The 13,974-nt window shown below is 49.9% G+C and overlaps 2 protein-coding genes across 2 annotated transcripts; one reads left to right on the top strand and one right to left on the bottom strand.

Annotated features, from left to right (window-relative positions):
* Positions 1-1,486: 1,486 nt before the first annotated feature.
* On the bottom strand, positions 1,487-5,886 carry Dmrtc2 (DMRT like family C2). The gene is made up of 8 exons (XM_048329578.1): positions 5,659-5,886; positions 5,420-5,574; positions 4,397-4,473; positions 3,746-3,926; positions 3,496-3,622; positions 2,728-2,788; positions 2,403-2,577; positions 1,487-1,599 (listed from the first exon to the last, which is right to left on the bottom strand). Exons 1-8 carry the CDS (start codon positions 5,880-5,882, stop codon positions 1,487-1,489), a joined length of 1,113 nt encoding a protein of 370 aa, XP_048185535.1. The 5' UTR covers positions 5,883-5,886.
* Positions 5,887-10,874: 4,988 nt separating this feature from the next.
* Positions 10,875-13,773, top strand: Lypd4 (LY6/PLAUR domain containing 4). Its single transcript, XM_048329579.1, has 4 exons — positions 10,875-10,950; positions 11,139-11,282; positions 12,491-12,817; positions 13,524-13,773. Exons 1-4 carry the CDS (start codon positions 10,884-10,886, stop codon positions 13,724-13,726), a joined length of 741 nt encoding a protein of 246 aa, XP_048185536.1. The 5' UTR covers positions 10,875-10,883; the 3' UTR covers positions 13,727-13,773.
* Positions 13,774-13,974: the final 201 nt, after the last annotated feature.

The following is a 13,974-nucleotide window of genomic DNA, read 5'->3' as shown; positions in this document are numbered from 1 at the left end:
GCACCCAGTTGTTTCTGCCTGGACCCATCCACTAGGGCAAGAAGAAGCTGCCCCTTAGGTAAGGCGTACGCTCTAAGTTTGCTAGCCACCATCTGGCCTTCTTTACTCATTTATATTATCTGCTTGTCCTTGTAGTTGTCTCCATTTGTGGCTCCCTGGTGAGCAGGAAGCTATATCTGGCACAGAGCAGGCAATTACGTTATGACATCAGTGAATGGTGAGCCCTCTACCATCTCTATTATTTTTTATTTTTGCCAGTCCTGGGGCTTGGGACTCAGGGCCTGAGCACTGTCCCTGTTTTCTTGTTTTTTTTGTTCTTTTTTTCTTTCTTTCTTTCTTTTTTTTTTTTTTTTTTTTTTTTGCTCAAAGCTAGCACGCTACCTCTTGAGCCACAGTGCCCCTTCCAGCTTTTTGTCTGTTCATGTGGTGCTGAGGAATCGAACCCATGCTTCATACATGCTTGGCAAGCACTCTACCGCTAAGCCATATTTCCAGCCCTCTATCACTCTTATCTGGCTATAATAAGAAAGTTGTTCTTTTTGTGTGTGCTTGGTCCTAGGGCTTGAACTCAGGGCCTGGACTCTGTCCCTGAGCTTCTTTTGCTTAAGGCTAGTGTTCTGCCATTTGAGCCACAGCTCTACTTCCAGCTTTTTTGGTAATTAATAGGAGGTATAGGGGCTGGGAATGTGGCTTAGAGGGCTTGCCTAGCATGCATGAAGGCCTAGGTTCTGTTTCCTAGCACCACATAAACAGAAAAGGCTGGAAGTTGTGCTGTGGCTCAAGTGGTAGAGTGCTAGCCTTGAGCAAAAAGAAGTGCAGGAACAGTGCTCAGGACTGAGTCCCGAGCCCTAGGACTGGCAAAAAAAAAAAAAAAGAAAAGTAAAAGTCTGATGAACTTTCCTGCTGTAGTTGACTTTGAACCTTAATCCTCAGATCCCTACCTCCTGAGTAGCTAGGATTACATGTGTGAGCCACCAGTAACTGGCTAGTGGTTGTTCTTGAATAGATGATTTTAATTTGGAGAGGTGAGTTGAACAAATCTTTTCTGGTCATCAGGATAGATTGATTAGGTTAGGCTGTGGTAATAAATAATCCCCAAGTCACAGTGGCTTAAATTGGCAAAGGTTTAATTCTTACACAAATCTAGAAACAAAATGAAAATACTCTCCTGTTTTCACTTGTACAGAGAACAACATGAATGCACAGGTATACACTGAGCATGAACTCTTGCAAAAACTTACATTCTGGTCAGTTTTAACTGTACAACCTTCTCCTTTTTAGGTACTTAAGAAGGTCCCAAGGAAATGCCCACACTACAAAAGGAACCAAAAGCTAACTGAAGCACCTGAAGGCTTATAAAAGAATCCTGAGGCTTGTACTATATTAAACTCCATGCAAAAATCCATTAAGTAAAATAGCAAATATGCAATGACTACAGGCTATCCCCCCTCCCTGCCTCAGTGAGGCAGTTGTCTACCTCTGGGTTCTAGCTCAGGAGGGAGATGGATCCCAGACGCCCAATATGCAGAGAGACGGAGGGAGCTGGGGTGGGTCTGAGAGAGGGGCCAACAGGCTGGAATCCTCTTCCCCCTGCAGGAGCTATAGTCAGGAAGGAAGGGGCAGGACCAGGTTACATCCATCCCCCTCCCTGCAGTTCCCTCTCTTTACCCCATCCAATCAGGCCACATCCTCTTCTACCTGCTTCATTCCTCTTTGCTGGTTTTCCCACTTCCACTCTTGCTTTTCCTCCCTCCTTTGCAGCCTCCACACTTTTCTTTCTAGAGCTCAGGCTGCCTAAATGTACCCCTACCTTCTTCCTGGACTCCCTTTGTACAGCTTGCTACTCTAAGCCTGGCATCCCAGATCCCCAAAAGTAGAGCCTCTTCAGCCTCTTTTCCTGTTCCAACAGTTCCCAATCCATGATTGGTGTTAGGGTTCTCAGCCTTCTTCTGTCCCCACATGTTACTCACTCCTGAATTTCCCCCTGGGTCTTGCCACTGAGCTTCCTGAAAGTGTCCAAGTCTCCCCACTAGAGTGGAAGCTTCTGGGAAGCCATTATCACCTTTTCCCAGGCCAGATCCTGCTCACTTACTCCCTCTTCAGACTTCAGCTGGCAGCTAGGGTCTAGAGAGGGAGGCTTGGGCTGGAGTCAGAGACCAGGGCCTCACTTTCCTCGTCTTCAAGGCACTAGACATTTGTTGTTGAGAACGAAACTGGCAAAAGTGATTCACTAAACAACTTCAACTGTAATCTCAGAGGCCAAGCTGAGGAACTGGGGGCCTGGCCCAGAGAACATTCAACTTGTTGACCCCCTCATCTCCTTGGTCAGTCTCTGCTTACCCTAGTAACTTTCTTCTCCTAACCATTCTTACCCTGTCCTCTCCTTTCAGAGAGAAGATTACCTGGTGGGCCACAGGGGTGCAGGAGGGAGATCCAGGCAGGATTGGGGGGGACAGAAGAGGTCAGGCGGGAAGCCTGGGATGAATCTTTCAGACCCACAAGGGCCTCAGCTGCCTCTCGCTGAAGCTGCCGCTCTGAGGAGGCAGACGTCCAGGCCAGGCGAGAGGCTCCGGGGGCCTGCAAAGGAGATGGAGAGAAGAGGACTGGAAACCCCTACTTCTTCCTGCCCTGCCAGGTTCCCTCTGACCCTGGTTCCTTCTGTCCCCTTATTTTCCCCTTCCCATCACCACTTCCTCCCTGGCCAGGATGCCACTTCTTCCCCAGGACCTGTGGCTGCAGCAGGAGAGAGTCTGGGGTACCACAGGACTGGAGTATCAGCGTGGAGCACCTAGAAAGAGGGAGAGATGCCAGGGAGAGTAAACAAACATGTACATGTGGAAAAAGGGTCAGACATTCTGGTCTAGGATTTGGAGATTTCATGGGCTTGGTTAAGTCTTGTCCCCTGGGTTGGCTTACTTTGTTTTCTAGAAAATGAAAATCTCTATCAGCTTTTGCCTCCTAGGATACTGAGGATTACAAGAAATCACTGGTGTTCGTTTTTAAAAATGAACAAAATACCTAAAGGGACTGGGGTTTCTGTCTCTGTCTTGCCTAGTTTTCCTTCCCCCAGTTCTCTAATCCCTTTGGAACTTAAAGATAAGCTTTGCCCCCAACTTGCAGAAGCTTCCTCTAATGGCCTCCGGCCTTTCTCTTGGCCCTCTGTAGCTTTCCTGGCACTCTGTTTCAGCACATAATCTCACTCCATCTTATATGCTTAAGTTTGATAGCCAATATTTCATCAAGGTCAGGGCCATTGCTGGGTGTGTCCCATACATTACTGCTATGAAAAGCTGAATGACAATTATAACCTGAATGTAATGACATCTCCCATTTATGGATAGAATACTAGGCTGAGAAAGGTACAGACACTTGTCTAAAAGTTCACAGCTAGGTAATGGCAGACCTATTAGTCTGAGGCCTTTCTTTACCATTTACTATGGTATCTAGCACAGAGGTATGCTCAGAATAAATATGCATCCTTGTGTCCCTACTCACGTGTGGGGCAGGTTAGGGGGTCCTTGAGGCTCTCCAGAAAGAGGAGTCGTCAGTACTGAGCGAGGTGCTGGGCAAGGCGGGAGGGGCCCATGGGCAGGCAGGCGGAGGGAGGTGCCAGGGTCAAAGCCTAAGGCAGGGAAGGCAATGCAAGTGTTCAGGGCTCAGAAGCAACATCTCTGTCCTCCCTCTTCTCACCTGCATCCTTTCCCGCTTCCTTTTTTGCTGAATGAAGGCTGAGTTCTTTTCTTACCAGGGAAGGGATGCAGAGGGACAGCAGGTTCCTGGCACAGCAAACGACACACCACTGGGGGTGGCATGGGAAGGCCTGGAGGCAGCCAGTGTCCAGGGCCCCAAGGGCCAGAAGGCACTGGAGTCCAGGGCAAAGGCAAGGTTTCTGGGGGACAGCTGAGCAGCAGGGGCCCACAGTTTTCCTGGAAGGACAGAGGGCACAGGTTAGAGCTAGGTAAAAGGTTGGAGAAAGAGTGGCTATGGGGGCTGGGGATATGGCCTAGTGGCAAGAGTGCTTGCCTCGTATATATGAAGCCCTGGGTTCGATTCCCCAGCACCACATATATAGAAAAAATGGCCAGAAGTGGCGCTGTGACTCAAGTAGCAGAGTGCTAGCCTTGAGCAAAAGGAAGCCAAGGACAGTGCTCAGGCCTTGAGACCAAGCCCCAGGAATGGCCAAAAAAAAAAAAAAAAAAGAGTGGCTATGTTCTGGGATGGGGATATGTCTGGATGGGCCTTAATGTTCCACCCTCTCTTTTTTTGCCCACAGAGAAGAAGCGACCTGCTCATGATTTCACAGTTGGGAGTGGAACACAGGTGTGAAGGGCGCAGAGGAAGGGGTCTTTGTACAGGAGCTAAGCTGGGAGCCTCTCCCTCAAGGCCAGGTTCTTACCTTCCCAGGGGGTGTTAGTGCCAGTGGGACTGCACCAAGGGGACCCTGAGGCTGAGGGGCTATGTTCTCCTTTCCAGCTGTAAAAGACCAGGGAGAGATCTAGTGAGCTCACACCAACCTTCCCTCCCTCCTTCCTTCCTTTCCTTCTTTCTTTTTTCCCCTCCCTCCCTGCACCCCTCCTTTGTTCTCTCCCTCCCTGGTACTGAATTTCAGATTCAAGATTTTGGGCCTGGGGCTGGGAATATGGCCTAGTGGCAAGAGTGCTTGCCTCCTACACATGAAGCTCTCGGTTCAATTCCCCAGCACCACATATATGGAAAACGGCCAGAAGGGGCGCTGTGGCTCAGGTGGCAGAGTGCTAGCCTTGAGCGGGAAGAAGCCAGGGACGGTGCTCAGGCCCTGAGTCCAAGGCCCAGGACTGGCCAAAAAAACAAACAAAAAAAGATTTTGGGCCTGCTAGGCAGGTGCCCTAGCACTTGAGCCCCACCCCCTTACCCTTTTTGCTTTTAGTTTTTATTTACTTATTTATCTATCTATTTATTGCCAGTCTTGGGGCTTGGACTCAGGGCCTGGGCACTGTCCCTGGCTTCTCTTTGCTCAAGGCTAGCACTCTGCCACTTGAGCCACAGCACCACTTCTGGCTTTTTCTGTTTGTGGTGCTGAGGAATGGAACCCAGGGCTCCATGCATGCCAGGAAAGCACTCTACCACTAAGCCACATCCCCAGCCCTGTTTTTAGTTTATTTTTCAGGTAGGGTATTTAGCTCTTTTTGCCTGAGGTCAGGCCTCAGACTGCCATGCTCCTGAGTAGCTGGGATTACAGGCATGCACTACCACACCTGTCTGGCCATTTTCAACCTTTCATCTCACTGCATCCTCCTAACAATCACATTTTATAGTTGGGGAGCTGGAGGTCCTGAGAGCAGAACATGCGGCCCAAGGTCACACACCAACTTGGTGGCAGGACTGAGATCCTTCTTCCTACTTTCAAATTCCTGCCATATCCCCAGCCAGAGACACTCACAAGGGACTACTGGTCCAGCAGCTCCTTTCTTAACTCGGCTCAGCGCTTTGAAAGGGGCTGCCCCTCTCACTAGTCCCTGAGCCAGGTGCCTCTTTAGCTGTGCTTCTTGCTGCCTACGCAGTGCCACCTGAGCAGCCATGACTCTCCGGCGCTCCCTAAAATGAGGAGAGAATGAGTGAGCAACCAGCCACTCTTCCACAGAGGCTCATCCTCTACTTCTTCTTGGACCTTCTACTCACAAAATGAGGACACATTTGTGACACTCGCAAGTCTGAAAAAGGCAGAGTCGCTTGTGGCCCTTAAGGTGGGCAGTGACACCATGGTTTCGGCAGCGTGCACAAGTTGGAGAGCGACTCACAGCTCTCCGGGGGATAAGCTCCATGCCCTGGGGGGGCCTGGTCTCACCCCTTGGGGCAGAGTCAGCAGGGCAGTGGTGGGCATCAGGCATTTCCTTTGGGTCCATGGATCTAAGGGCAGAAGTAGCAGGTTAGGATGGTCATGTGTGCCCTCCCCTAACCTTCCCTCCTGCTCAGGGAGGCATGTGTGGCTCTCCATCACATCCCCTAGTTTTCACCCTGCTTTCTCCTCTCTTTGCCCTCTGATCTTTCCTATGGATCCTCTTTCCTAAGCGATCCCTCTTTCCTTCCTTACATTTGTGTACGCACGCGGGTGTGTGGGTGCGCACATGCAAGCCAGTACTGGGGCTTGAGTTAAAGGCCTGGGCACTATCCCATGACTTTTTTCCTCAAGGCTAGTGCTCTGCTTCTTGAGCCACAGCTCTACTTACAGTTTTTTGGTGGTTAAATAGAGCCAAGAGTCTCAGATTTTTGTCTGGTGTAGCTTCAAACTGAGATCCTTATAACTCAGTCTAAGTAAATAGGGTAACAGGCATGAGCCATCAGTGCCCAGCTTATTCTCTTTAGCTTACCTGCCCACTTTCCCATGATGAATCTCAGTTTCAGGCATATGCATGGGTCTCCCAGCCCCCTCAAAAGCTTTCACTAAGTATCTCTACTGGATTTTCCCAAGTGCTAGGGAATTGAATCCTTGCAGGTGTTAGGCAAGTGCTCTACCATTGAGCTAATCCCCCGTCCCAACGCAATTCCTTGTGTATATATTCTGTGTACATATATATGTAGTATTTATATACATCATAGTGCTATATTTATAGTGTTTATGTGCATATACAGTGTTTATATATATATGTACACAAATACATACACTGGGACACTGGGGATTGAACCCAGGGCCTCTCCCAAGCTCTCTACCAATTTGGCTACTCTCCCCTTCCTCCACCCCACCCCTACACCAGCTGACTTTGGACCTTGGACTCAGGGCCTGAGCACTGTCCCTGCCTTCTTTTTGATCAAGGCTAGCACTCTACCTCTTGAGCCACAGTGTCACTTCTGGCCATTTTCTATATATGTGGTGCTGAGGAATCGAACCCCGGGCTTCATGTATAGGAGGAAAGCACTCTTGCCACTAGGCCATATTCCCAGCCCCCCCAGCTGACTTTGAACTCTCCATCTTCCTAGCCCCCTCCTGGCCCACCTCCTGAGTAGCTGTGACTACAGGTCACCATGTCCTCTCCTATTTGTCACCCCCCCCCCCCCGTTTGTATGGCTTGGGCTCAGGGCCTGGGCACTATATCTGAGCTTTTCTGCTCAAGGTTAGTGCTCTACCACTTCACTCCACAGTGCTACTTCTCGTTTCCTGGTGGCTCATTGGAGATAACAGTCTCAGGGACTTAGTCTCCTGAGTAGTTAGGATTACAGGCATGAGCAACCAGTGCCTGGCCTAAAAAGATTTTTATGTCCCCTGAAACTTTTAGTCTCACATAGACCATCCCATTAAATCTTCCCTGTGCTCCTTCAGTCTGATTTTGTTCTTGCACAGTCCTTCCCTAGTAAGGACATCATTGTGAAGGACCCGACTGCCCCATTTTTATTAGTTCTGCTCATTCGTTCCTTCATTCTTTCCATCATTTCCTGGGTCCCTGCTGCAGGCTGAGTCCCCATCTAGGCCAACAGCCCTTTTCTTGAAGCCAGTTTCTCCCTTGGACCCCACAGGATGGCCACAGGCCCTCGCACAAACCCATAAAATCACGACTACTCCTGAACCCCATGCACTAACAATAAACCTCAGCACCCCTTTTTTTCATACTTGGGTACACCATTCCAGGAGCCCCCACCTCCCAACACTGGATACGTGCCCCCCTCCCCAGCTCCAGGGTCCCAGGAAAGGGGGCAGGGCACGAGGCCTGCGCGGGGGGGGGGGCTGGGAGGGATGGGGGAGTCGCGAGCAGCGCGAGGGGGGGGAGGGGAGAAGAGGTGCCTGGGGAGGGGGGCTCAGCGTCAGGGAGAGGGGGATGAAGGCCCAGGGAGGAGGGGGGGTTTGTATCCGCTTCCGGACGGACGCCAGCCCTACAGTTACCACAGCTTCGAGCAGAGCCAGTCTCTGCCCGGAGGAGACCAGGAGAAGGAACGAGAAAGCCGTGAAGAGAGGAACTGCCGTGCCTCGCGCTGCTTTTTTCCCGCCCCTTCTCGCAACGACCAATGAGCTTCCAACACGCTCTCTCCCGCTACGCCAATGTGGTTCTAGATCCTGCCCTGAAGCTCCTCCCACTTCCTCCTACCCCCCCCTCCTGAGGGCCCAACTACCAGGCCAGCCAATAGCGCGTCGAACTGAGCCTTGTGTCTCTGACCCCTCCCCCCCGCCCCGTGGCGGCTTGCCTTTCTAGACTGTTCTACCCTTTGCGGGAAGCTAGCCAATGGGGCGTCGAGTACCATCTCTGACGCAACGCGGGACCCGCCCCTTCTCCCCTCCCCCCTCGGGAACTGCAGACTCGGCTGACAGAAGGATCACAGGCGTTGCCCAGGGCCCCTCTGCGCATGTGCGGACTCCTCCGTCTCCCCTGCGCTCTCGGTGGCCTTGGTTTCCTCTTTCCATGTCGGATTTTTTTCTGCAGCCTTTAGCTGGTTTTCTTGCTGCCAATTTCTAGGTTACATAGCTTGTGTAACTGTGGCGCACCAGGATGAAAGGATGGAAGAAGTGACCTCTAGCAGGCCTGTGGTGCCGGGGAGCTGTTGAAGATAAAGTTGGAAAGGTGGTTTGGGGTTCATGTAGAGGGAGGGAGGCTTGAAAGATCAGCCAAAGACAGTGAACTTGATCCTGGGGAGGGGGGAGAAAAAGGGAGGGCTACACCGTGTGTAGGGACTTGAGCATTTGCCAGATACATTTTATATACATATAAATTAATAAATATACATAATATAGTCTACATTCTATAATTTTATAGAATAACATATACTTATACATAATATATTCTATGCCAAATAGGTTATGTATGTATATATGTAGATAGTGATATATAGATGCCAGTACTGTAGCTTGAATTCACTGCCTCTCTTGCTTGGCTTTTTTTTTTTTTTTCTTTTCCTTTTGCTGGTCCTGGTTTCTGTCCCTGAGCCTCTCTGTGCTCACAGCTAGCGCTCTACCAACTGGAGCCACAGCCCCACTTCTGGCTTTTTTCTGAGTAGTTTATTGGAGATAATGGTCTCATGGGCTTTCCTGCCTGGGCTGGCTTTGAACCATGATCCATAGATCTCATCCTCCTGAGTAGGATTACAGGCAAGAGCCACTGGCACCCTGCCTGTTTGACTTTTTGTTGTTGTTCAGGGCTGGTGCTCTACTGCTTGAACCAGCCATACCTCCACTTCTGGCCTTTTGCTTGTTAATTAGAAATATGTACCTCTTAGATTTGTCTACCTGGGCTAATTTTGAACCTTGATCCTCAGACCTGAGCCTTTTAAATAGCTAGGATTATGGGCACAAGCCACCAGCACCCGGCAGCATGGGATTTGTGCGTGTGTAGGTCCTGGGGTTTGAACTAAGGACCTGGGCGCTGTCCCTGAGCTTTTGTGTAAGGCTGGCTTTACCACTTTGAGCTACAGCATCACTTCTGGCCTCTTCTGAGTAGTTTATTGGAGATAAAAGTCTCACATACTTTCCTGCCTAGGCTGGTTTTGAACCACAAGCCTCAGATCTCAGCCTCCCGAGGATTACAAGCATAAGCCACTGGCACCCACCTAGCACAGGACTTTTATGATCCATCAGGAACGTATGTGTATTTCTAATCAGCTTCTAAATGCTGTGTGATATTTAATGGTATGTATCCCCTGAACATTGTGTTTCACTTCGTCTCAGACAGGGAACAATCCCTGAGATTTTATGTTCCTATGTGGCTTCAAGTTGTCATCCCATTATTTCTGTATTCTCCTGTACCTGAGGGTGCCAATTTTTACTATGTGTATCTAGGACATATCAGAAATGGGTTATCTATTGGTATGCTCAGACTTTGTCCCTCAATGGTGTACTGAGCACAAGTCTCAACTCTTCTTTTCCTCAGGGGTCGAGGGGTGCACTGTTTCTCCCAGCTACCCCATAAGCAGCAATGTGGTACACAAGGGTACCTTTATTCTCACATTGTTGCCAATACTAGATGCATTTCTCATGACAGTTGAATTTCTTCATGTGCTCCTTAGCCTTTCTGGTTTACTTTAACTTTTATTTGTATTTTTTGGTGCTGGTCAGGGTTCAAGTGCTGTCCCATAGCTTTTTTGCTTAAGGCTAGTGCTCTGCCACTTGGGACACACCTCTACTGTTCAGCTTTTTTTGCTGGTTAATTGGAGATAAAAGTGCCACAGATTTTTTTTTCTGCCAACATTGGCTTTGAACCACGATTCTCAGATTTCAGCCTCTGGAGTAGCTAGGATTATAAGTGTGAGCACCAGCAGTCACCATGCTTTCAAATTTTCTTATTGAACCAAGGGACAATTTTAGGCCTCTATTGATGATGTTGTTTAATTTGGGGGCCAGTCTTGGGGCTTGAACTCAGGGCCTTGACGCTGTCCCTAGCTTTTGTGCTCAAGGCTAGCACTCTACCATGTAAGCCACCGCTCCATTTCTGGCTTTTTGCTGATTGATTGAGATAGGAGTTTCACGAACTTTCCTACCTTGGTTTTCTTTGAACTGTGATCCTCAGATCTCAGCCTCCTGAGTAGCTAAGGTGATAGGCCTGAGCCACTGGCAGTGCCCAGGATAGGCCTCTATTTGCTCTTGCGATCTCACTGCATTTGGTTGGAGAACAGCCTTAGGTTCTCCTTCTATCAGCACCATAGCCAGCGGTAGGGCCTAGGCAAGAGAATAGGAGCCAAACCTTGAGAAGTTGAAGTGCTTTCTGAGGCAGATCAGAAGGTGATGGGACTCGTGTATGTCCCTGTGAATGTCTCAAGAGAGCCTACAGAGCCACAGCAACTGACACAGTTAATGTTCTGGTTCCAAAAACAGTGACCGGGAGGCAGATGGACAGAGAATTCAAAGATTGACAAGAATCAAACTTGGGACCTAAACTGAGGATCCATTCCAGACTGACTTCTAGCATCCAAGACCCAAACACAAAGCCATGGGACACCAGTCTTTGAGACCCGTGCAGCTGCTTTGTCTCCTAGGGGCCATCTCTTCTCTGCCTCGTATGTCCTCTGGGGCTGGATGCTATAAGGCCCCAAAAGGTGGGAGGCTGGAGTCACATTACTGGGAGGAGGGCTGGATATCTGGGCTTCTTGTGGGGAAGGGCCTATGGAGGCTGAGCTCTTGGTTGGCAGTTGAGGGCTGAGAAGGCCAGGGGTGGGGATGGAGACAACAAGCACTCTCTCTTTAGGGGGCGAGGCCCTTTTGTGTTATGAAGCAATAGCCTCCAACTTCAGGACAGTTTCCTTCCATGACTGGGATTGGCTGCTGACAAGGAGCATGGTGTGTAAGCTGAGAGAAGGCTGTGAGGAGACTGTATTGCTCATCGAGACAGGTGAGACACGAAGGCTCTCTTTCTCCTTCCTCTCCTGCTCCCCACCCCAGCTCTCGCCATAACCCTCCAAGACCAGGATTTCCGATGCTTATCTCATCATATATGTCAGGATACTGGCGAGGGATAGACTGGATCCCAGATGTTTGTGTTGTGCGATGGAGAAGAGGGCAGAATGGAGGGGTGGGAGGTGTGACTCAGTTAGTAGAGCACTAGGGAACGAGTGAAAGCATCAGGTACCATATTCAAGTCTCAGTCTTGGACCTACAAAATAAAAGGGCTTGGCACTGGTGGCTCACACCTGTTGTCATAGCTACTCAAGAGGCTGAGATTTGAGGATCGAGGTTCCAAGTCAGCATGGGCAAGAAAGTCCATGAGATTCTTATTTTCATTGAACCAACAAAAAGCCAGAAGTGGTGCTGTGCCTCATAGAGGTAGAGCACTAGTTCTTGAGCAAAAGAGCTCAGGGACAGAGCCCAGGGTCTGAGTCCAAGCCCCATGACAACAACAACAACAAAAGAATTTCATAACTTTCCAGCCCAGGCTGGCTTCCAACTAACTGATCCTCAGATCTCAGCCTCCTGAGTAGCTGGGATTACAGGCGTGAGCCACCTGTAAGGCCTTGCTCTTCCTGGAATTCTCACGCTCCCAATCCCACCTCTAAGTCCCACAAGCCTTTCTGAGACAGAGGTGTGATGGCTCTAGACATGCCTTTGTACATGGACAGAGTAGGCAAATCGATCAAAAACTTCCTCTTCTGGATGAGCACTGGCAGCTCACGCCTGTTATCCTAGCTACTCAGGAGGTTGAGATCTGAGGATTGCGGTTCAAAGCCAGCCCAGGAAGGAAAGTCCATGAGACTCTTATTTCCAATGAACCAACAAAAAGCCAGAAGTGGAAATGTGGCTTGAGTGGTAGAGTGCTAGCCTTGAGCACAAAAGCTCAGAGATAGTGCTTAGGCCGCTATCTCCTGAGCTCAAGCCACAGGACCAGCATACACACAAAAGGGCAGAATGGAGCACAGCGCAGATCCCTGAAGGAAAGGGGCAACCTGGGGGAGGTATCAAGGGAGACATGTGCAGAGGGGCTTCTCCAGGGAGATGGGTGAGCAAGTATAACATCTGGCATCTAATCCTAGTTTATCAAAAGGCCCCCGTGGAGGGCAGGTATAGGAAGCCCAGGGATGATCAAACTCTAACTGTGCTTTTCAGGAACCAGCAGAGGAATTGTGAGTTTTAAAGGCTGCAGCTCAGCCACCTCTTACCCGCCTCAAGTCTCCTACCTTGTTTCACCACCTGGAATCTCCGTCGCCTCCTACAGCCACATCTGCCGGTCTTACCTCTGCAACAACCTCACCAACGTAGACCCGTTTTGGAGGATCAAGTCTAATTTCCCCAAGAACATCCCTCTGTCCACCCGTACTTGCCCCACCTGTGTGGGCAGATTCGATGAGGAATGCCATCCAGCTTTTGCCACCAACGAGACTTGCCCCTACAGTGCCTCTACGTGCTACAGCTCCACCTTAAAGGTTGAGGCGGGTGAGAGAGGAGGAACTATTTTTCTACTCTGTTCTTGTCCTGGGGATTGAACTCAGCCTGGGCACTGTCCCTGAGCTTCTTTTTGCTCAAGGCTAGCACTCTACCACTTGAGTCACAGTGCCACTTCTGGCCTTTTCTGTTTATGTGGTGCTGAGGAATTGAACTGAGGGCTTCATGCATGCTAGGCAAGCCCTCTACCACTAAACCACATTCCCAGCCCCTCCCTTTTTTGCCAGTCAGAAGAGGAAGTTTTTGATCAAATTTCTTACTCTGTGTCTAGTCCATGTACAAAGGCATGTCCAGAGCCATCCCACCTATGTCTCAGAGCATCCGGTGGGATCCAGAGGTGGGATTAGGAGTGCAAGAATTCCAGGGAAAGCCCAGGACCTTGTGGCACTGAGTTCAAGACCCTGGACTGGTATACACACACACACACACACACACACACACACACACACACACACACAGCAGAAGTACAGCTGTGGCTCAAGTGGTAACACTAATCTTGAGCAAAAGAAAAGGTAAAGTGTGAGGCTCTGAGTTCTGGCAACCCCTCCCCCCCACGAGTCCAAAGAGGAAGTGTGACTCTACCTAACTCTCTGGCGGGAGCGTATGTGTCCTGGTTGGTGAGGCAGTGACTCTCGGCTGAGGGAGGAGAGCTGGGTCTTGGAAAAACGTCCCTGATCCTTCCCATCCTGACTTGCAGGAGATCTCAACAGCACCTTCTTGCTCATGGGCTGCGCTCGCCAGTATCGCAGGCTCTTAGCGGATTTTCAGCACGTGGGAAGCATCCAGGTCACTGAGACCCTTAACGGTATGGAAAAATCCCAGAACACAGGTGCAGGCGCTTTCCGCCATGGTTCTCTGGGAATCCTCATCCTAGGCCTTCTCCTTGCCTTCAGCCACTGACTGTCCAGCTGGACCGGACAAGCACCCAGACCCCTTTGCCTAACCAAATAAAGCTGTAGACATAATTACCTTTCTGAATTTTCCTGTGATTCCAGATCACGTACAGGTGTGTGGAAAAGTGTGTGAGAAGGGCCAAACAAATCCTCTGTGTGTGTGTGTGTGTGTGTGTGTGTGTGTGTGCCTGCGTGCGTACACATGTGCATGTGCGTATGTTTTTGTGCATGCCAGTTTGGTGACACACACAGACT

Source organism: Perognathus longimembris, chromosome 20 (genome assembly GCF_023159225.1).
Source record: "Perognathus longimembris pacificus isolate PPM17 chromosome 20, ASM2315922v1, whole genome shotgun sequence".
Taxonomy (NCBI): Eukaryota; Metazoa; Chordata; class Mammalia; order Rodentia; family Heteromyidae; genus Perognathus; species Perognathus longimembris.
Note: the sequence above shows the minus strand (reverse complement) of the source record. Positions and strands in the feature narration are given on the sequence as shown.

Excerpts from the sequence above, each read along its gene's own strand:
- Dmrtc2 (XM_048329578.1), bottom strand. The coding sequence starts at position 5,882 with ATGGACCCAAAGGAAATGCCTGATGCCCACCACTGCCCTGCTGACTCT. Across the intron at positions 3,623-3,745 it reads CCCTCTGCATCCCTTCCCTG|GCTTTGACCCTGGCACCTCC; the intron begins GTAAGAAAAGAA and ends TCCCTGCCTTAG. Across the intron at positions 2,578-2,727 it reads CTCTCCTGCTGCAGCCACAG|GCCCCCGGAGCCTCTCGCCT; the intron begins GTCCTGGGGAAG and ends TCTCCTTTGCAG.
- Lypd4 (XM_048329579.1), top strand. The coding sequence starts at position 10,884 with ATGGGACACCAGTCTTTGAGACCCGTGCAGCTGCTTTGTCTCCTAGGG. Across the intron at positions 10,951-11,138 it reads GGCCATCTCTTCTCTGCCTC|GGGGCGAGGCCCTTTTGTGT; the intron begins GTATGTCCTCTG and ends CTCTCTCTTTAG. Across the intron at positions 11,283-12,490 it reads TGTATTGCTCATCGAGACAG|GAACCAGCAGAGGAATTGTG; the intron begins GTGAGACACGAA and ends TGTGCTTTTCAG.